Source organism: Panulirus ornatus, chromosome 1 (genome assembly GCF_036320965.1).
Source record: "Panulirus ornatus isolate Po-2019 chromosome 1, ASM3632096v1, whole genome shotgun sequence".
Lineage (NCBI taxonomy): Eukaryota > Metazoa > Arthropoda > Malacostraca > Decapoda > Palinuridae > Panulirus > Panulirus ornatus.
This window is the reverse complement of record NC_092224.1, coordinates 22,114,586-22,138,348: the sequence shown is the minus strand read 5'-3', so window position 1 is coordinate 22,138,348 and position 23,763 is coordinate 22,114,586. Positions and strand designations below refer to the sequence as shown.

At 48.7% G+C, this 23,763-nt stretch overlaps 1 protein-coding gene across 2 annotated transcripts in view; it reads left to right on the top strand.

The window, feature by feature from the left end:
- Positions 1–23,763, top strand: part of LOC139763053 (tyrosine-protein kinase receptor-like) — a 1,458,433-nt gene that overhangs the window by 1,244,705 nt on the left and 189,965 nt on the right. For both annotated transcript variants that reach the window (XM_071688765.1, XM_071688676.1), the window contains exons 20-21: positions 1,376–1,487; positions 23,243–23,341. In XM_071688765.1, coding sequence (XP_071544866.1) covers positions 1,376–1,487; positions 23,243–23,341 — 211 coding nt within the window. The remainder of the gene's footprint in view (positions 1–1,375; positions 1,488–23,242; positions 23,342–23,763) is intronic.

Sequence of the window (23,763 nt, the reverse complement as noted above, 5' to 3'; positions counted from 1 at the left end):
GAGAGGGTAGAAAAGAGAGCGCTAGGATGATAGCTGGAGGGACTTGAACGGTCTCCATCCCTCTGAATGGGCTGAACCAAAGATTGCTTCCAAGAGGGAGTTGTACGCTGTAGACGGAGGCGAAGCTGGGGAGTACTCCATTAAGTCGCTGCCAATACAACAAATAGGATGCTAGTATTTATACATAGAAACTTTTCATAAGAAATCAAGGATGTGATATTACCGCTATACCTCGCCTCAGATATACAGTGCACCTCTGGGCTCCCTGCTTAAGCAAGGAAATTCTTAAATTCCGAGTAGTGATGTGAAGAGCAACTAAATTCCTTCCTTCCATGAGGACAGATTGCGATAATCAAACTTGTTCGCTTTAAACGAGAGGCGTCTCTTAGGCAAATTGATAGAATGTCTTAGAATACTTAAGATACTCAACAAACGTCTTTATTGAAGATCTCTTTATTGTAGCGCCAGCTCTACCAACGAGTGAAAATGGACTGAAACTTGAGGTCATCGAATTGATGTGGACAGTACGAAATGATATATTTTTACGACCATCATTGATACGTGGAATAAGATCCAAGAACATGTTTTTGAGAACAGTACTTGGTATCTCCAAAATTAGGCTGGATCATCACTTTTCATTCTCTGGTACTGAATGATTCGTTTGGTCAGTTGTCATGATGCAGTGGTATATCATGCTACCTTCTCAGTCACTGATCTCTCCCTGGCCATGTTGCGGTATCATACTATCGTGGTTAACCCACGTCATCTCCTTTGAGAGGGCAAAGAATTATGATATACTTCGTCAACATCTGGAGTAATATAGACATGGCAAGTCGAGAGGATGGAACTCAAGTTTTTCCTCACTATTGTCTTTTGAACAAAACGTGAAGGGATGGAGGTCGTTGCTGAGGGGATGTATGATATAAAATAATGTTACTTTTTCCTTATGACTTTCCTAAAAGTTTACTTCGAGCATATTAATCCTGCAAGGTAATTTTTACATGTTTTCCTGCCGGCGTGTTGCCGGAGGGAGTGGAGGGTAGGAAAAGAGCCTTTGCTTTACTGTAATTTTCTTCTGCTGCTTTTAAGGGAACTGCATTCTTTTTAGGTAGTGTTAAAGCCAGACCATCTCGCTTGAACCTTGGCTTTGTTTGATCTGTGTATCTATGTAACTCGATGCTACACTTCTCTCTCTCTCTCTCTCTCTCTCTCTCTCTCTCTCTCTCTCTATATATATATATATATATATATATATATATATATATATATATATATATATATATATATGAAGGAACATTTACTTAAACCTCAGCTTTGTAGTGTATCGTATAAGTTTACACAGCACTCTCTTGACCAAGTGGCATTTATCCTACAGAGGGAGTGTGGCTGCGACTACATATGCGTTCCCCTGGACGAGCACCTGAAGGAGAGACAGTGCATCTGTGACAACGGCTGGGACCTGGCCGACAACGGCCTCTCCTGCGTCTGTAAGTACTGCCCTCCACCGTAGGGCCACCACTTTGTGTGTGACCACTTCCCTGCACTTCTGTCACTGTTGGTTATAAATGATTCTTTGCGACTGTGTACTTTACTGTTTGTGGCAGTGGACCTGATTCTTTGTACCAGTTAGCATTATTGCTTGTGGCAGCGTACCTGATTCTTTGTAACTCTGTGGTTTATAGTCTCTGGGAGTACACTTGTTTCTTTGTATTTGTGGTTTACCTGTTGTGAGAGCACGTATACTTGATTCTTTGTCTCTTTGTGGTTTATCGTTTGTGGTAGACACCTGATTCTTTATGCTTGTGTGGTTCATTGTTTGTTCCAGCGTACTTGAGTCTTTTACGTGTGAGGTTTACTGTTTGTGGCAGCGTACCTGATTCTATGTGCCTGTCTGGCGCATTGTTTTCGGGGAGTACAGATGTGATTTAGGTAGTCCATCTTTAGGTTCCTGCTTGTGTACCTTACCGGACTCGCCTGAAGTCTCGGTACAGTCCTGGTCGAGGCTTTACCGAACCCAGTGTCTCTTGCCTGACGTGGTAGAGCGTTCGGTACGGCTTCGACCAGTCATGTTTCAGACTCATATTTCTGTGTGTCAAGACAGAGAGTTTGCCACATCTTCGACCAGACTCGTCACAGACCTCTTCTCTACATGTCGAGACAGAGATCGGTACTGCTTCTACCAGGCGTGAACCAAACTGCACTCTCCCTGCTTGTCGAGACGATGGAGTCGGTACAGTTTCGACCCGGTATGTCCTAGACTCATTGCTGTGCCTTCCGAGACTGCTCTTTCGGTGCAGCTTCGACCAGGCGTGTCCCACGTTTTGTCCCGTGCTTGACGAAACAGAAGGCTTGGTACAGCTTCGATCAGGCGTGCCACAAGCCTTGTCTCTGCTTATCGAGACAAAGGTTCGGAACAGTTTCGATTAGGCGTGTCTTACGGCTTGTCCCCGAGTGTAAGTCACACTCCTTCCTTCAAATATTTTTGTTCGAGCGCTTGTTTCTTTGGTCGTTCTCGTGATTTTGACTGTTTCTCCTGCATGTATGAATATTTGCTAACATTTCTGGTGTAGTGTTAATTTTATCATGTCTGCGTCTCATCATGTTCGTAATATTTTTGATGTGTGTGTGTGTTGATGATCCGAAGTTTCACATGGTTCAGATGATCCGCAGTTTCATATGGTTCACATCAGCACAGCAGTGAATGTCAGTGTACGTCAGTAAAGGCAGTGATCGTGGGGAGTGTTGAGTGAACTAAGGGTATAAACATTGACCCCAGAGTATACGCAGATAGCCGAGGTTATACAGGACATACAAGGTGAGTCAGGGGTATTCTCAGTGAGCCGTGGGCACGTGCAGGGCCAGAGTTATGTACAGTGTTGAGGATGTATTCGGTGAGCCAAGGGTAAACGTAATAAGTTGAAGGTATATACAATTAGCTGCGCGATACAGTTAGCCTTTTTTTTTTTCATACTATTCGCCATTTCCCGCGTTTGCGAGGTAGCGTTAAGAACAGAGGACTGGGCCTCAGAGGGAAAATCCCCACCTGGCCCCCCTCTCCCCGTTCCTTCCTTGGAAAATAAAAAAAAAAAAACGAGAGGGGAGGATTTCCAGCCACCCGCTCCCTCCCCTTTTAGTCGCCTTCTACGACACGCAGGGAATACGTGGGACGTATTCTTTCTCCCCTATCCCCAGGGATAGGGGATATATGTAAGCCGAGATATTGTTTACAGTTAGTCGAGGATGCAAACAGTGAACGAAAGGTTTATGTGAACTTTGTGAGTTTAGGGATTCATAAGGTGAAAAGAAGGTATATACCATGAACCGAGGTATGTACACTAAACTACGAGGTATATACAGTGAAACGAGGGTATTTATATAGGTCGAGGGCTTATACGGTGAGTTAAGGGTATTTACAGTGAGCCAAAGGTATTTATAACAAGTAAGTGGTATATACAGCTAGCGAAGGGTATGTACAATGAGCCGATATCATATTTAATGAACCAGAAGATACTTGAAGTAAGTCATTGATATAGTATACAGCGAGCCAAGGATACATGCAGTGAGTCGAGGGCTTATGAAGTGAGCCAAAGGTGTGTATATACAGTGAGTCAAGGCTAGATACAATCACTCAGTGGTATATACAGTGAGGCGAGGCTATACACAATCAGTCAGTGGTATATACAGTGAGTCGAGGCTATACACAATCAGTCAGTGGTATATACAGTGAGTCGAGGCTATACACAATCAGTCAGTGGTATATACAGTGAGGCGAGGCTATACACAATCAGTCAGTGGTATATACAGTGAGGCGAGGCTATATACCCTGAGCTAAGGGTATTTACAGAGCCTGGAGGGTATATATACACCGGGTATAACCGTCGGGGGTTTAAGGTGTCATGTACGATGACTGAAGCCACAGCTGCCACCTGCCTCCCATCCCTCACCTTATGTTATATTCCGTCAACGTTTTCTTCATAGGTCTGCCTTCTGGACATATTTATTTATTCATTTTTCCCCGTTCTCTCCTCCCCTGTTGTCATGTGCGGCTGTACCGTCTGATTATTTGTAACATTTTCGTTTTCACTTTAATTCCTAGGTGTCATGTGCTACCATGTTTCGTACACATATTTCTGCAAAACCTGGAACTTTCACTGTATTTCCCTGCCGAGTTCCCCCATGTTTCCTAACCCAGTTTTCTAATTAAAATAGAAAAAGAAAACGGTTCATTTCTCCCAAACGCGTCTCGACGGGCAGCAGTTTTCGAATTTCTTTCATACTGGATTCTGTGAATTCATTTCCCACTTTATGAAGCCTTTTTTTTCCGTATGGGTGATTCGTAAGTAATTAACGACGGTCGACAGGTAGAGAGAGAACAAAAATTGGCTTTAATCTCTCTCATGTCGATGAATGTGCCATTCAGCGTGTAATTCATTTACAAATTTTTTTACACATGAGTTAAAGACGGCAGTTCAAATTGATTTACAACACTGGTTTTATCTGCGTGGGAGTGGTAGCTGGTAGAGTGGTAGCTTGGTCGACTGTCGAGATGGGTTGTGAAAGTGTCTCAAATGTGCGGGAATGGAAACATAGTTCACATCGTGTGTTTGGAGAGGACCCAGAAAAGCCTAAGTCTCGTGTGGGTCTTACGTTACTGTTGTAGGCTCTTGTTTCTGTTGTGGACCGTTCTGTTACTGTTTTGGACTGCTGTTCACTCTTGTAGACTGTTTTGTCACTGTTGTGGATTGTCGTGGCCTTTTTTTTTTTTTACTGTTGTGTACTGTTATGGTCTGTTGTGATCCTGTAGTAGACTGTTGTGTACTGTTATGGTCTATTGTGATCCTGTAGTAGGCTGTTGTGTACTGTTGGGTCACTGTCGTGGATGAAGGAACGACCCTTGAGTACGACGGAACGGCCCTTGGGTATGATGGCCTGGCCTTTGACCTACCCATAAGGGTCGGGTCAAAAGCTAGCCCTCTGTACTCAAAGATCGTTCCGTCTTACTCGAGGGTCGTACCGTCGTACTGAAAGGCCGTAACGTCGTGCTCTAGGGCCGTTCCTTCGTTCTCAAGGGCCGTGTCGTCGTGCTCTAGGGCCGTTCCTTCGTTCTCAAGGTCCGTATCGTCGTGCTCTAGGGTCGTTCCGTTGTTCTCAAGGTCCGTGTCGTCGTTCTCAAGGGTAGTTCCGTCGTTCTCAAGGGCCGTGTCGTCGTTCTCTAGGGCCGTGTCATCGTTCTCAAGGGCCACGTCGTCGTTGTGAAAGTCCGTGTCGTCGTTGTCAAGGGCCGAGTCGTCGTTGTCAAGATCCGTGTCGTCGTTGTCAAGGGCCGCGTCGTCGTGCTCTAGGCTCTTTCCTACGTGCTCAGTGGTCGTGTCGTCGTGTAAGTTTCCACTGCTGTTCTCCTTATCTTCCGGCTCATGAATTTCGAATGACCCGAGTGTTGTCCCTTAACTTCACCTCCTGCAGTGTCTTCAAACAATTCTCGCTGTTCTCGTAAGGACTGCCTCCTGCAGTATTTAACCTCTCTATTTTTTTCTGTCTCAAAAGTTTTTTCGCGTTTTTTCTTTTTTCTAGAGTGTGTTGCAAATGTACTTAGAACATGGGATAACGATCAAGAGTTATAAAAAAAAAAAAAGGGGGGGGACGAGAATACGTATTATCCTGATGCAGTGTTGATACTTCGCTGTCGTGGATGAGGTGGGATCCTTTCCGAGATCGTCGGGCAATTAACGCCACCTCCTCCTCCTCCTCCTCCTCCGCGACCTGCCTGTCAGCCCAGCTTGCCCTCCTGTCCTCAGCTTAAGTGAGAAGGTTTAATCAGTGCCGAGGCTTAGAGCATTTCACCCCGGGGATCATTTTCTTTTTCTTTTTCGCAATTTGAGGTGGAGACGTATAGACACTTATGTATGTATGAATGTTTACAATGATATATAGAGAACGAGGTAGGAGTGAGGATGAATTAGAGAGAGAGAGAGAGAGAGAGAGAGAGAGAGAGAGAGAGAGAGAATGAGGAAATGAAAAAAAAAAGGGGGGGGTGGATCAGGAAAATATATCTAAGTCATCTCGACGCGTCGTCCTTCAGCCCGGGAGCATTTCGCTTCCTCTCTCCTCACCTTCACTAACCATAGCCACTAACACCCCACGATAGATTCCCAGTACCTATCTGTAGGGACGGCCATAACTCGGATCTTGTTCGTGGTACAACCCGGCTTTACCACCGCACTTTGTTGTAAGCGTCACGCATCGTTACTCGCCGGAATCCCTTGAGTGTATTGACTCGCTGTTTGCATCCCTACTCGCTGTAGTTAGGTCGTTCACAGCCGTGCAAGTACGAGTCGTGTCCGCCCTTACCCACGGGTGAGAGGTGTTCGCTTTGTAATCATAATGATGAGGTATCTGTCGTGACCTGTGTTCTGTATACCGTCATCCTCCTCACGGACATCTACCGCTGCTGCTGACCATGAAGCATTCACGGGCCACCGAGGGTCGAGAGCGTAGGTTGGAATCCAGGTCGTGGCAGTCAGTCCACAGTCAACCCAGCTGTTCGTCCTCCCATACGGATTGGTCTATAAAAAAGGGGGACATAGCTTAAGCTAGAGTTATTGAGATGGCTTTGATTAGTGCATTTAGTTGCCTTTGCCGCCTAACATGTCATTAAGAAAAATAATGATGATAATTCGATAGATAGTATACATGGAAACTATGAATTTCACGAGATTCGTGAGCCATGTGTAGATGGACCATCCTGAGGGGTATATGGTCCATATCCTATGCTTTGTAGATCTCCTTCTTTAAGAGCCAGATGGTAAGGTATCATGTTGGCTTCTGATGTTAGTTTTCGCGTCGCTCAGCCTAGTGTAGCTAATTCCTAGCCCAACCAGCAAATTGGATCGTTACGCAAGTGTACACACACACACACACACACACACAACACACACATACATACACACACACACAGTATGGCGGAAAGAAAGAGATATGGCACCAAGACTAAATGTTAAACAGACTACTCACAGTTCCCAGTAAACCTGTACTAAATATCGTCATATTTTTTTTCACTTTACCTTCCTTACCCAATCATATATTTCCCCCTCATATCAACCTTACTAGAAAAATTATAGGTAAATACTGTTGGCCTCGGGCTGAAGAATCTATGGTAACTGACCATACATCGTCTTCCCAATGTGGATTCACTTTCCCTTCTTCTATAGGTATTACTTTGGTTTTTGCCCCCAAGAGCTGGCTGCTTGTGTGCCCCCACCACTAGCTAGACCAATCAATACTCGGTAAGCTGCTGCGTCACATGATTACTGTGTGGCCGTTGGCAACTCATGTTTCGGAACACACTGCCCTCTCATGTCTTTTCCAATAACTATGACCTCGCAGATTTTAAGAGATAGGTTTTTCAATTCCTTCAAAATTCGCAGAAACCTTCCCTTGACTCTTCTTTTTTCCTTTCATTAACCTCTCTGTATTTCAAGCGAGGCCCGGCCTTGATGTGGACTTATTATGTCCGTGACTGGAGCCTCCAACGTAAAAAAAGAAGAAAGAAAAAAAAAGGAACCCATCCTTCTTTAAATATTTTTTCTTTCTAAGTGGAGTCATTCATTCCAATTTAGAAGTCAGATATTAAACGTCTCTTCATTTCAATTTTGAAAGCTGATTTGGTTAGATTTGCCATTGTCTGCTGAAATCATAGTTTTGCAGTTTAGTTGATTGCTGAGAATCACTGTTGGATGGCAAGGGCTAGGCATAGGTGCACCTGAAGAGGCTGATTAATTCATACCTCCCATTTAGCGAGAGACAGGTTGTTCTGTGGTCGTAGAACCAAAAGGCTCCTGTGTTGCAGTGGTGGCGAGATGCCTTAGTTACCTATTTTCTCCCACTGCTGGCGAGATAACAGTCGCATGTCATGCACGACTGACACGTCGACAGCAAGATGTCTAACTTCGTCAAATGACAGTCAAACGTCCCACGCAGCGAACAAGATAACGAGGTCATTTTCTATACAGTAAATAGGATAACAGTTATATTTACATCATAAAATTACAGCCAAATTCTTACTGAAAGACGGTTTAAATAACTTTGGAAAATGACATCGAAATATCCATCGCCGTGTTTTCTTTAGGCTAATCTTCTCTTCCTCCGCCATTTGCCGATCTTGTGTAGACCTTGCAGGTGAACGTGAACGTCATACGTACTCTGCAAGCCATCAAGTCCCGTCTTTTTTTTTTCTTCATTCTTCCGTTGACGAATTTAGAAATAGCGAGGCAAAGATTTTATGTCGGACTCGCTGCTTCTCTGGGTAAAGGCGGAGTGTCAAAAGATAAGACGTGGGGAAAGAAACATGTGTCGACAGCGCCTGGTAAGAAAATGCACTGAACTTCCACCGTGTGGGACTTCTCGAGGGTAAGGTCGTTATTTCGTCCGGTGTGTTGTGTTTACTGAGCCATGTTAGGTGAACGTCACTGCGGCTTCCTCCCCCCGTCCGTCAGGTAGTTGCCTGGGGATCAGGCCCCGCGCGCCTTATCACACCCCAGCAAGAACCCAGACACACACACTGGCCTTCCGCCCACCACACGCGGAAGACTCGGGGTGAAGCTCTTACTCCCGGGATGAAAGTTTCAAAGTTTTGATTGTGATGTATTATATCAGAGGCTACCACAAGGGCCGCCCACAAGTCCCAGCCATCCGCCCCCACAGCAGCACAACCCATTTGCTACTCCCCTGCTGCATCACTCACTCCAGGTCCCCTACTATATCACCCACTCCAAGTCCCTTGCTTTATAACCCACGCCAGGTCCCCCTGCTCTATTACTTACTCCAGGTCCCCTACTGTATCACCCAATGCAGGTCTCCTGATGTCTCATCCCCTCCGGATCCCAAGCTGCCTCAGCTACTTCAGTACCGTCCAGCATCTCCGAGTTCAGTCTCGCGTTCCACCATTCCAACATGTTCCACTACTATTTCATAGCCCTTTCCCCACCGGCATCTCATGTCTTCCGCCCTCTTCCTTCATCACCCCACGTCCCCATTACTTCCCTTCATCACCCCACGTCCCCATTACTTCCCTTCATCACCCCACGTTCCCATTACTTCCCTTCATCACCCCACGTCCCCATTCCCTCCCTTCATCACCCAAGGTCTCCATACCCTTCCTTCATCACCCAACACCCCTGTCCCTACCTTTCATCATCCCACGTACCCCTCCCTCTTCCATCATCATCACACCTCAACCATCCTACTATGTACTTACGAATGTATTGGGTGGGAAGAAAGCTGCTGGAAGCATAGTTTTTTTTTTTTTATCAAGTGTGTGAGGCGTGTGTACGAGTAGGAAGAGAGGAGAGTGAGTTGTTCCAGATGAAGGCTAGTCTGCTGCAGGGATGGGTGATGTCACCGTGGCCGTTTTATTTGCTTGTGGATGGGAGGGTGAGGTAGGTAAATGCAAGGATTTTCGAGACAAGGGGTGGATATGTAGTATGTAGGGGATGAGAGGGCCTGGGAAGTGAGTCGGTTATCATTTGCTGATGACACAGCGCTGGTGGCAGAGTCGAGTGTGAAACTGCAACACTGGTGATTGAGTTTGGAAGTGTTTTAAAGATGTAACTTGACAGTGAATATAAATGAAAACAAGATTAGTAGGATCAGCAATGTAGAGGGACAGCTTAGATCGAGTGTGAGTTTTACGAAGAAAACTGGAAGAAGTGAGTTGCTTTAGATAGATACCTGGGAGTGGACATGGTAGCAAATGGAACCATGGAAGCGGAAATGAGTCATAGGGTAGGTTAGGGGGCGAAGGTTCTTGAGGCACTGAGGAATATCCGGTAGAAGAAGTCGTTGTCTGGGAGGATGAAAACGGTTATGTTTGAGGGTATAGCAGTCCACACTACGTTATGTAGATGTGAGTCATGGTCTTCATATAAGGTTGTGCAGAGGAGGGTGGGAGTGTAGGAAATGCAGTGTCTTGGGACAATGTAAGGTGATCTGATTAAGTAACAAAGGGGTAAGAGAGATTTGTAGTAATAAGAAGAGTGGTTGAGAGAGCGGAAGTGGGTGTGCTGAAATGGTCTGAACATTTGATGAGAATCTGCGAGGAGAGGTTGACAAAGAGGATATACATGTCAAAAATGGAGGGTAAGAAGAGAATGGAGTGACTTAACTGAATATGGAAGGATGAGTGAAAAATGTTTTGAGTGGTCGGGGCTGAACATGCAGGAGGGTGAAAGGCGTGCACTGGATAGAGTGAATTTGATTGATGTGGTATAAATGGACTGAACCAGGGCATGTGAAAAGTCTGTGGGGGCCTGGTCGTGGAAAGGGGTCTTTAGTTTCAGTGCATTGCACATGACAGCTAGAGAATGGATGTGAGCGAATAAGGCCTGTCATTCCTTTGTTTTTAGCGGGAAACTGCGAACAAGTATGAGAGAAAGAAGAAAAAGTATGTATGTTTCTATGTTTCCCGCTTAGCGAGGTAGAGTCAGAAACAGACGCAAGAATTTCCACATTCGCTTATATCCAATGTGTAGCTGTCATGTAGAATGCATCGAAACCACAGTCCCTTGTTCATAACCAGAAGGGCCTCACAGTCCTTTCCATGGTTTTCCCCTGACCGCTTCATATTTCCTGGTTCATCCCATTCTCGGCAAGTCAACTCTTGTATACCACATCTCTCAATTAGCTCTATACCATGGCCACCTCGTACCCTCATGTGCACATTCGTCAAATTTTGCATAAAGATATCTTTCCATATACTGGATGATGATGTTCTGTCAAATTTGTCATTGGCCATCTTGAGTATTGTTTTAGAGTAGAAGGATTATCAAACGTTTGTTTTTTTTTCTTTTTTTTTTGGGGGGGGATGCTGATGTGTTTTGGCATAAAGATGTTTACGGTATTTTTTGGAGGGCGACTTACTGACAGACATTCGTCCGTGACCGTTGGCCTTCCTCATCTTTCTTTTTCTCCTTTTGAAGTCTTTGTCTGGTCTTCTTCAGTCGTTACGAGATCTGAGCTGCATAGCTTCTCGTGTCTAATTTCCGTGACTCTGTGACACTTGCAGAGAGAGAGAGAGAGAGAGAGAGAGAGAGAGAGAGAGAGAGAGAGAGAGAGAGAGAGAGAGAGAGAGTACCTCCCAACTGGCCACGACTAGAAAGAAAAAGAGACAGTCAGTCAGGCAGATAGACTGACAGACGGACTTTTCAGAAGGCCATTGTCTGCCCCTAGGACATGTCCACAATATGCAAGTTACCTGGGAAAAAAACATGGGACAAGGGTATTGGGGAGACTGTAAAAATAGCCCCTCCGTTGCCTCTGATGTGTTGCGAGCATTGTTGAGGTGGCCTCACTTGGACGGCTGCACCATACAGAGCCAGAAGCCTCGCACGAGACCAATACAATTCTCGCACATATAATTTTTGCTACGGGACGTCATTGTTGTGGGCAGGGCCACCCTCCCGTGTGGGAGTGGGCTTCAGTTTGTCTTTCTATGTTCGTGCGACGCACTTGAGGTTTGTGATCAAGTTGCAAAAGCTCCGCTCGACACTGTTGATGGATGTGATGATTAGATAACGAGGGGATAATGATGATGATGATTGGGAGTGTAGGAAGCTGGGGAAGATTTGTGAGGTAGGTGGGGAGTGTAGAAGGCTAGGGAAGATTCGTGAGTTAGATGGGGAGTGTTGGAGGTTGGGGAAGACTTCAGTTAGGTGGAGTGTTGGTGCTGAGGAAGGTTTGTAGGGGTAAAGTCTGGAATGTAGAAGTGTTGGAAAAGGGTAAGAGAGTGTTTGGGTCGGTAGGGCTTGTGCAGTAGTGGTAGACAGTATGTAGAATAATGGAGAATTATGGAAAAGTAAAGGGAAAGCAATGGGTTGTATGGGAGGGAATGGTGAGGAGAAGGTGCTGTGTCAAAGGGAATGGTGAAGACAGGGGGTTGTATCGTGGGGAATGGTGAAGTCAGGAGGTTATAGCATGGGGAATGGTAAAGACAAGAGGTTATATCCTTGGAATTGGTAAAGACAAGAGACTACAGCAGGGGGAATGATGAAAACAAGAGATTATAGCATGGGGAATAGTGAAGATAAGGATTGGAATAGTGAGGACATAGGTTATAACATTAGGAGTAGTAAACACGAAATTATAACATGAAGAATCGTAAAGACAATGGGTTATTACATGAGGAGTTATGAAGACAAAAAGTTACAGTCTTGGGAGCTGGGAAAACAAGGGAGAAAATATAACAAAGGAAGAGAAGCTGGAAAGGAAGTGAGGATGCGGTAATGAAGACGTGACAGACATTTGGTATGGGACTGCGTCAGTATCATTGCTCCACCACACGTGGCCACCACCTGGTGGTGAACAGGCTGTGTGGAGGGAACCTGGGGAACACCTACTACACGTGGCCACCACCTGGTGGTGAACAGGCTGTGTGGAGGGAACCTGGGGAACACCTACTACACGTGGCCACCACCTGGTGGTGAACAGGCTGTGTGGAGGGTACCTGGGGAACACCTACCACACCTAGCCACCACCTGCTGGGGGTGACGGCTGTGTGGAGGAGGAGGAGCAACAATACCTGCTGGGGGCAAGAGCATCGTGTTTCTTTTCAAAGCTGTGTATCAGTTTCCATTCTGTGACGGAAATTAGATGTCAGGCGAAGAATTCCGCTGGAGAATAAGATAGCCAGGGCTTTGTCCCGTGTTTGTACACACAGGTCCGTCTACCTGTGCGTGTCGCTGCTTGATCAACTTGATAGCTTTTATAAAGATTTGGGGGTTTTTTTCTCTCTCTCTCATGTAAACTTGTATGTAAAGAATGTAAAGATGGAAAGAATGAGTGATTGTGAGGTTGAGAGAGAGAGAGAGAGCCAAGTCTCTCTCTCTCTCTCTCTCTCTCTCTCTCTCTCTCTCTCTCTCTCTCTCTCTCTCTCTCTCTCTCGTGTATCTAGATGGAGTCGCCACAGCAACCTCAACTGCCCCAGGTTGGGTTGGTGTACGTACAGTCCTCCCCTACTGTATGCTGGAGGAGGTGCCTCGTGCCCTCGTGTCCCTCTCTATACGTCAGGTGTCACTCGTCGTTCATCGGTGGGTGGTGAGGTATTTGCTACGTCCGTATTTGCAACACGTATGTCATTTAGTGTTTTGCTCAGTTACTTTTTTTTCTTGTGTGTGTGTGTGTGGGTGTCTAAAGGACTCTATTGAGGTACATTGTCATTTGTCCTTGTTTGTCTTGATGGGACGTAATACGTCCGTATTGTGTCCATGTTTTTACGCTGATGATGAAAGAACGTATTGTGGCCTAGCGTTATTTCTCCGTCTGCTGTCGTTTCTCGACCAAATATTTTTTTCGTTTTTTGCCTCCTCTTTTTTTACCTTGGGAATTATTTGTCCAGGGGTCTTGGTGAAGCCTTTTGTACCCCTGAGTAACATGACTTTAATATTTGTTGTATGTCACATTCCGTTTTGTGTGAGGCACAGAAATACTTAGCCAACTCTTGTGCCTTTCATGACCTAAAACTCTATTTTTGGATCAACGTTTGTTTGAAGTCGTGGGATAACAGGAAAAAGGAACGTGTACCGCGACATGTTGGTTTGTTTTGCTTACGTCACCATAACCCCGCACTCGCTCATAGAGACTATAACCTTCTGGAGACACATTATGTTCATCATTAGTATTTACCATGATATGCCGTGCGGAAGAAATGCAAACAGGTTACATTGAGCGATCACATGAATGATGTATAATCCTTTTTTTGCCTCACCTAGTGTAGTGTATGTGTTTTATTATATACTAGTGAGATATTCTATAGATTCTGGTTGTGGAACTCCGACACACACACAAGTTATAAATGAACCAACCAACCAACCAGCCAGCCAGCCAGGCATCCACTATCCGTTGTGCTACCATCAATCTGAGCTTAATCAGGTTACAGATGAGCGACTAACACCTCTTCTGTCTGTAGTACGACCATAGGTTCTGATCCCCTCAGATTTAGACGTTACGGAGGGAGATAAGAAGCCACAAGAGATACCATCATAGCCATAAGTTTATCTACATAGCTTCCTCATAATATATTTAGCACAGAAAAGGTCGCATTTACTACATTGTGTTGCGCAATTCTGATCTACGTTCACTGTTTACACGAAAATCATTTTTACACGTCATGAACTGTCCATGTAATACAGGCATAAACTGTCCATGTAATAAAGATGATGGTTGTTGAATGAATAATGTCAGAGATAAACATTTCAGGTAGGAATGAACATAATCACTGTCACTTACAGGAATAATGCACAAACTCCCTGATTTTCATAGTTTATCGTGTTTCTCGTTGAACATGGGCTACACCCGAGAATAATTTGAAGCTCCGAGGTGATCTCTTAGTGTCCAAACCCAGTTTAAGAGTTTCAACATCACTTCTAACCCTCGCTGTATTTCACTGTGTGAGGATCTGTCGATCGTCTTGTATACCATAGTTGGTGTGTTTGCTGGTCACACTGTAATATGGCTTCGTTTTTTGTTGTGTACTTTTCACCCAATCATTCAGAAACGACGTGGATGGTAATTTGACTGTTTTCCGTAGTGTCATGAGCTGGGACGTGACCAGCGGAAGAATTATAAGTGAGGTGACATTGACGTTTGCTTTGCTCAAACAAGGGGCAGGGTAGTTCACGTCACTGCTCGGGTAACAAGCAGTCGTTCACTTAACGTTCTGGAACTCGTGGCTGTAATAACGCCCCACCTGAGCATCGAATCAAAAGCCTTTGGTTAGGTCTTATGTTTTGGGGTCCTGACGCTGGCCATCAGCTGCTGACGGGGTCTGGGAGGTGGTGTGTCTTGGCTGTGACGTCCTCGGTTACCACCTCCTGTTGACGGGCTTCACCTACCCACCCTCCAGGGAGGAGGTGGGTGGTGATGATGGCCTGGCAGTAGGGAGGGTTCATATGTAGAACGTCAGCAATAATCATTTCATGTAGGAATGATCGTTGTCACTTGCAGGTATAATGCAATAGATCTCTGATCTTCGTAGTTTAGCGTGTTCCTAGTTGAACATAATATATCGAGAGCTATGTTTTGTATTATATGTTCTCTCTGCGATTATATGTATTATTGTTACATATATATGTATAAGGGTTCCTTCACTAGGGCTCCTACAACATGAGTGCTGAGGGAGGTTAAGAGGAGGGACTGATGGATTCCTTTACAGCCAGTTCATCATCGACGGGACCAAACACCTGGCTGAGAGGTCCGGTAACACCAGGTCGGTTCGTTAGGCTTTAGGTCTATCAATTGCCTGGTCTTTAAGACCACTAACGTCGTGCTACATCCTTCACCCGAAATATATTTTTAACGTGTTAAAGACCATATACACACTATGCATGTGACCCATGTAACACCAGTGTATATATATATATATATATATATATATATATATATATATATATATATATATATATATATATGTTACACTTTAGGTGCTCCACTTACAATGGGATCCCCCATACACTTGACACTTTATGGAAACCGAGGTGACAAGATACGTTTGTATAGCGCTCATCTGAAAAGCTTTGGGTTATGTGTGGAAGGAGAACCCCATGAGCATGATGAGGGTCCTCCAGGAGGGCAGTGTGGGGTTGGAAGGAACGACAGGAGACAGGATGATGGTCGTATAAAATGGATAACAGCCTTGTGATGGCGACAAGAACCAGGGTAACGTCCCGGATCAGACAAGTGAGGCATGGTAAGCAGAATTTCATGAGAACGTTGACTGTAAAAGAGTGGCAATAACATGAGAATGGAGAGGACGCGGAACTGTAAGCCTGGAGGGAGGGAGGGAGTTGTGATGTGAGAGGTCGGCTGGTGTGTGTGTGTGTGTGTGTGTGTGTGTGTGTATGGCAGTGACTTGGATCATGTCAACGAGGGTTGAAGAGGAAGAAGAAGGCTGGGATGCACTTCATCAGATGGTGAGGAAAGGTGTTGCCGTATGAGGAGGATGTACATGATGTGGGGAGAGGGCAAGTAATTTGGAGGATGCAAGGTAGGGGTAAACGTAAACATAAAGACTGAACAGAAGCGTTCGGTGTCATTTTCGAAGCAGGTTCACAGCTGTGTTGGTTCCAAGGAGTCATTCCACGAAGGGTGATTATTATTGATAAAGGGTAACTGGGACTTTCATAGAGTTGAGAGGAAGCTGGAATACTTGACTTGTTTGTGACAAATGACAAACCGTATAGCTCCTCATGCATTGAATATTACACGGCTCGAGTTTTCGCACTGTGCGAGGGTTGTAATATATATATATATATATATATATATATATATATATATATATATATATATATATATATGTGTGTGTGTGTGTGTGTGTACTGCGGGAAAGGGCATTAAGAGATCCTACAAGGAGGTATAACAAGAGGTATCCAACACTGCACGGATGCGGCAGTAAGTAAAAGCGCAGAGATCCAGAGTAATGAGGGAGGAAGTCTACAATGGGATAACTTGGAGATAAGCGACTGATGCCAAAGTTGGTCGAAAACTCTTGGTAATAACCGAGGTGATTAGACTTGATTCACCAGGTTTGCCAGGAACCGATAAAATCTTCACCAAGGAGACGGGAAAGTATCTAGATAGGGTGAACCACACTGTGGCTCTGAGATTAGCTTGCCTTTCCATATGATAGAGATGTTCTCTGAATTTCATGGTTTCTATGACTTTAGATTTAGGTTATTATTGGTCTGTAGTTGGATGGAGGTGAAGGATCACCTATTTTTTAGGAGTGAAGAATCGCTTATGATTATTCCAGGAGTAAGGGAGAGTGGCAGTGGGTAGCAGAGGTCTGGCAACACGTACAATAAACTGTGGTTCTGTCTTGAGGATAGATGTTGCCCAAACGTGGAACTTCGTCTTGGAATGTATCACGGAGGAGTGGTTGATGTGAGGAAGCATCACTCCTCGTGTTGGCTGAGCCAGGAGGTGATTCCAAAGTTCAGATACTTAATCCTCTTCAGACAAAGAGCTGAAGAGATTAATTGTGTATTGGAATCTTGCCAAAGTGAGATTAGGATATGTAAGAGGTGGCGTGGGTGGGAACATTATAAGTTGAACTGGATAAGGAACAAGATGAAACTGATGGAAAGAGAGAACGATGCATCTCGTGATTTTCTAAGTTTATTGTGCATTTTGCTCAGTTTTATATGGTGTATGCCAGGTCCTGGCACCGAGGCTGTGTTGTGGGTGTACATGTAACTAACTTTGCTCTGTCTCAAGTGATGAACTAACACACAGTTGGCCTGTTTTTTTGATAAGACAGAGCAGTGTACGAAGACTTTCATCCCAAGGATGACGGCATCTTTCATGGTCTTGGCTGGAGACCTGGGATCCTTGGGAAGGTGGATCCAGTGATTAAGACGTCCCAGAGCCCATCCCAGTTTGGTAGTACATGGTAGTGCATGGGATAAGCGGAGAACAGAAGACCAAACGGTTCATGACGGGGTTATATGTCGTATGAGGAAAGCGATCGTAACTTAGATTCCTAATCTCTATAGGTGGGAAAACAGGATGTTTCAACAGACTTTGCTCCTCCTTGCCCATCTACCCACGCCTTCCTACATATTAGCCGGCAGGAAAATAGCTATGAAGGAACACCGTGTCGAGTGAAAAGACTTTACTGGTATGGAAATTCTGTGAGAAAAGATAGATGAAGATTAAATTTGATTTCAGGTGTTGGATAATCTGAGGAGGAGGTATTTTAGCTTCTAATATGTAAAGAGCTGAAATATATGTGTGTCATGTTACTCGTTTAAACGGAGTTATCCAGTGAGAATCATTATTGAATTACTTTGCACCTTGTTCTAAGTGTATCCGTAGCCTTCAAGTTAGATGTAAGTAGTTTACTATGAGAAATCTCTTCCTTTATACTACGTATTTGAGACGCGTTGGTGAAGGACGTTTGGCAGATATCGAACAGCGTTCAGACGAGTAGAAAGATAGTGGTAGTGTGAAGGCCACGGTGAGTGGGAGGAACTCGGGCTCGGTCATGGAGCCCTTCCTTATCTTACCGACGATGGGATGTGACCAGTGGCTCAGTGGAGAAGATGCCAGGAAGATGATAGTAGAGATAAGGTTTCTACAATTGGTCTCTCAGCGTCAGGAAAGAGTAGTGTTGAAGTCCACAGTTATGATGGAAATGGAAGTAAAATATAAAGAAAAAAATACATCATTTCTGCTCAAAGGATATGGACAGTTTTGAAGGGAAAGTCGAGACATTTGGGACGAGCGCAGTTCTAAGTTAGGTGTTTGGATATAACATGAACCAGACCAGATCATGAGCTGGTAGTACCTGGAGGGGTGACACCTGACACTGGGGCAGCTGTGAGGGGTGACACCTGACACTGGGGCAGCTGTGAGGGGTGACACCTGACACTGGGGCAGCTGTGAGGGGTGACACCTGACACTGGGGCAGCTGTGAGGGGTGACACCTGACACTGGGGCAGCTGTGAGGGGTGACACCTGACACTGGGGCAGCTGTGAGGGGTGACACCTGACACTGGGGCAGCTGTGAGGGGTGACACCTGACACTGGGGCAGCTGTGAGGGGTGACACCTGACACTGGGGCAGCTGTGAGGGGTGACACCTGACACTGGGGCAGCTGTGAGGGGTGACACCTGACACTGGGGCAGCTGTGAGGGGTGACACCTGACACTGGGGCAGCTGTGAGGGGTGACACCTGACACTGGGGCAGCTGTGAGGGGTGACACCTGACACTGGGGCAGCTGTGAGGGGTGACACCTGACACTGGGGCAGCTGTGAGGGGTGACACCTGACACTGGGGCAGCTGTGAGGGGTGACACCTGACACTGGGGCAGCTGTGAGGGGTGACACCTGACACTGGGGCAGCTGTGAGGGGTGACACCTGACACTGGGGCAGCTGTGAGGGGTGACACCTGACACTGGGGCAGCTGTGAGGGGTGACACCTGACACTGGGGCAGCTGTGAGGGGTGACACCTGACACTGGGGCAGCTGTGAGGGGTGACACCTGACACTGGGGCAGCTGTGAGGGGTGACACCTGACACTGGGGCAGCTGTGAGGGGTGACACCTGACACTGGGGCAGCTGTGAGGGGTGACACCTGACACTGGGGCAGCTGTGAGGGGTGACACCTGACACTGGGGCAGCTGTGAGGGGTGACACCTGACACTGGGGCAGCTGTGAGGGGTGACACCTGACACTGGGGCAGCTGTGAGGGGTGACACCTGACACTGGGGCAGCTGTGAGGGGTGACACCTGACACTGGGGCAGCTGTGAGGGGTGACACCTGACACTGGGGCAGCTGTGAGGGGTGACACCTGACACTGGGGCAGCTGTGAGGGGTGACACCTGACACTGGGGCAGCTGTGAGGGGTGACACCTGACACTGGGGCAGCTGTGAGGGGTGACACCTGACACTGGGGCAGCTGTGAGGGGTGACACCTGACACTGGGGCAGCTGTGAGGGGTGACACCTGACACTGGGGCAGCTGTGAGGGGTGACACCTGACACTGGGGCAGCTGTGAGGGGTGACACCTGACACTGGGGCAGCTGTGAGGGGTGACACCTGACACTGGGGCAGCTGTGAGGGGTGACACCTGACACTGGGGCAGCTGTGAGGGGTGACACCTGACACTGGGGCAGCTGTGAGGGGTGACACCTGACACTGGGGCAGCTGTGAGGGGTGACACCTGACACTGGGGCAGCTGTGAGGGGTGACACCTGACACTGGGGCAGCTGTGAGGGGTGACACCTGACACTGGGGCAGCTGTGAGGGGTGACACCTGACACTGGGGCAGCTGTGAGGGGTGACACCTGACACTGGGGCAGCTGTGAGGGGTGACACCTGACACTGGGGCAGCTGTGAGGGGTGACACCTGACACTGGGGCAGCTGTGAGGGGTGACACCTGACACTGGGGCAGCTGTGAGGGGTGACACCTGACACTGGGGCAGCTGTGAGGGGTGACACCTGACACTGGGGCAGCTGTGAGGGGTGACACCTGACACTGGGGCAGCTGTGAGGGGTGACACCTGACACTGGGGCAGCTGTGAGGGGTGACACCTGACACTGGGGCAGCTGTGAGGGGTGACACCTGACACTGGGGCAGCTGTGAGGGGTGACACCTGACACTGGGGCAGCTGTGAGGGGTGACACCTGACACTGGGGCAGCTGTGAGGGGTGACACCTGACACTGGGGCAGCTGTGAGGGGTGACACCTGACACTGGGGCAGCTGTGAGGGGTGACACCTGACACTGGGGCAGCTGTGAGGGGTGACACCTGACACTGGGGCAGCTGTGAGGGGTGACACCTGACACTGGGGCAGCTGTGAGGGGTGACACCTGACACTGGGGCAGCTGTGAGGGGTGACACCTGACACTGGGGCAGCTGTGAGGGGTGACACCTGACACTGGGGCAGCTGTGAGGGGTGACACCTGACACTGGGGCAGCTGTGAGGGGTGACACCTGACACTGGGGCAGCTGTGAGGGGTGACACCTGACACTGGGGCAGCTGTGAGGGGTGACACCTGACACTGGGGCAGCTGTGAGGGGTGACACCTGACACTGGGGCAGCTGTGAGGGGTGACACCTGACACTGGGGCAGCTGTGAGGGGTGACACCTGACACTGGGGCAGCTGTGAGGGGTGACACCTGACACTGGGGCAGCTGTGAGGGGTGACACCTGACACTGGGGCAGCTGTGAGGGGTGACACCTGACACTGGGGCAGCTGTGAGGGGTGACACCTGACACTGGGGCAGCTGTGAGGGGTGACACCTGACACTGGGGCAGCTGTGAGGGGTGACACCTGACACTGGGGCAGCTGTGAGGGGTGACACCTGACACTGGGGCAGCTGTGAGGGGTGACACCTGACACTGGGGCAGCTGTGAGGGGTGACACCTGACACTGGGGCAGCTGTGAGGGGTGACACCTGACACTGGGGCAGCTGTGAGGGGTGACACCTGACACTGGGGCAGCTGTGAGGGGTGACACCTGACACTGGGGCAGCTGTGAGGGGTGACACCTGACACTGGGGCAGCTGTGAGGGGTGACACCTGACACTGGGGCAGCTGTGAGGGGTGACACCTGACACTGGGGCAGCTGTGAGGGGTGACACCTGACACTGGGGCAGCTGTGAGGGGTGACACCTGACACTGGGGCAGCTGTGAGGGGTGACACCTGACACTGGGGCAGCTGTGAGGGGTGACACCTGACACTGGGGCAGCTGTGAGGGGTGACACCTGACACTGGGGCAGCTGTGAGGGGTGACACCTGACACTGGGGCAGCTGTGAGGGGTGACACCTGACACTGGGGCAGCTGTGAGGGGTGACACCTGACACTGGGGCAGCTGTGAGGGGTGACACCTGACACTGGGGCAGCTGTGAGGGGTGACACCTGACACTGGGGCAGCTGTGAGGGGTGACACCTGACACTGGGGCAGCTGTGAGGGGTGACACCTGACACTGGGGCAGCTGTGAGGGGTGACACCTGACACTGGGGCAGCTGTGAGGGGTGACACCTGACACTGGGGCAGCTGTGAGGGGTGACACCTGACACTGGGGCAGCTGTGAGGGGTGACACCTGACACTGGGGCAGCTGTGAGGGGTGACACCTGACACTGGGGCAGCTGTGAGGGGTGACACCTGACACTGGGGCAGCTGTGAGGGGTGACACCTGACACTGGGGCAGCTGTGAGGGGTGACACCTGACACTGGGGCAGCTGTGAGGGGTGACACCTGACACTGGGGCAGCTGTGAGGGGTGACACCTGACACTGGGGCAGCTGTGAGGGGTGACACCTGACACTGGGGCAGCTGTGAGGGGTGACACCTGACACTGGGGCAGCTGTGAGGGGTGACACCTGACACTGGGGCAGCTGTGAGGGGTGACACCTGACACTGGGGCAGCTGTGAGGGGTGACACCTGACACTGGGGCAGCTGTGAGGGGTGACACCTGACACTGGGGCAGCTGTGAGGGGTGACACCTGACACTGGGGCAGCTGTGAGGGGTGACACCTGACACTGGGGCAGCTGTGAGGGGTGACACCTGACACTGGGGCAGCTGTGAGGGGTGACACCTGACACTGGGGCAGCTGTGAGGGGTGACACCTGACACTGGGGCAGCTGTGAGGGGTGACACCTGACACTGGGGCAGCTGTGAGGGGTGACACCTGACACTGGGGCAGCTGTGAGGGGTGACACCTGACACTGGGGCAGCTGTGAGGGGTGACACCTGACACTGGGGCAGCTGTGAGGGGTGACACCTGACACTGGGGCAGCTGTGAGGGGTGACACCTGACACTGGGGCAGCTGTGAGGGGTGACACCTGACACTGGGGCAGCTGTGAGGGGTGACACCTGACACTGGGGCAGCTGTGAGGGGTGACACCTGACACTGGGGCAGCTGTGAGGGGTGACACCTGACACTGGGGCAGCTGTGAGGGGTGACACCTGACACTGGGGCAGCTGTGAGGGGTGACACCTGACACTGGGGCAGCTGTGAGGGGTGACACCTGACACTGGGGCAGCTGTGAGGGGTGACACCTGACACTGGGGCAGCTGTGAGGGGTGACACCTGACACTGGGGCAGCTGTGAGGGGTGACACCTGACACTGGGGCAGCTGTGAGGGGTGACACCTGACACTGGGGCAGCTGTGAGGGGTGACACCTGACACTGGGGCAGCTGTGAGGGGTGACACCTGACACTGGGGCAGCTGTGAGGGGTGACACCTGACACTGGGGCAGCTGTGAGGGGTGACACCTGACACTGGAGCTGCTGGGAGGGGTGTCACCCAACACTGGGGCAGCTGTGGGGGGTGACACCTGACACTGGGGTAGCTGTGAGGGGTAACACGTGACACTGGGGCAGCTGTGAGGGGTGACACGTGACACTGAGGCAGCTGTGAGGGGTAACACGTGACACTGGGGCAGCTGTGAGGGGTGACACCTGACACTGGGGCAGCTGTGAGGGGTGACACCTGACACTGGGGCAGCTGTGAGGGGTGACACCCGACACTGGGGCACCTGTTAGGGGTGACACGGGACACTGGGGCAGGTATGATCACCACACAGACAGCCAGGCCTGGGTATGAGACGGTCCTTGGTGTCTAATTTTACCACAGTGTTCAACAGTCTGTACGTCTGTGTTGAGGACGCCCCTCGCCATGCCCCTGTAGACCCCAGAGGAATTAACAGTATGTCTCTCCTCTCCTCCGCTCCAGCTGGACCCGTGGGGCCCATCCCACAGACCATCTACCTCATCACCATCATCATAGGCATCTTCCTGGTCGTCCTCATCTCCACCACCTCCATCTGCTGCTGTGAGTACCACCACCCACTGCTTTGTTCTCCTGGGCCTTCCGCATGGACGTCATGCTGGGGCCTAGGATTTTGAGTAGAAGTAGCTTATGTTTTATGATTTACATTTATATATATATATATATATATATATATATATATATATATATATATATATATATATATATTGCTGATAGGTTGGTATTAAAGATGTATTCATGTACACACACACACACACACACACACACACACACACACACGTCAAGCTTCGGCTAGGAGCAAAAAAAAGACGGGGCAACACGAGTGTAAAACTCTCCCCCCGTGACATATACAGTAATTACAAACAGTGATCACACACACACACACACACACACACACACACACACACACACACACGCACGTATCTATTTTGGAATGAAAGTACCTTACCAAATGACCTTATGGT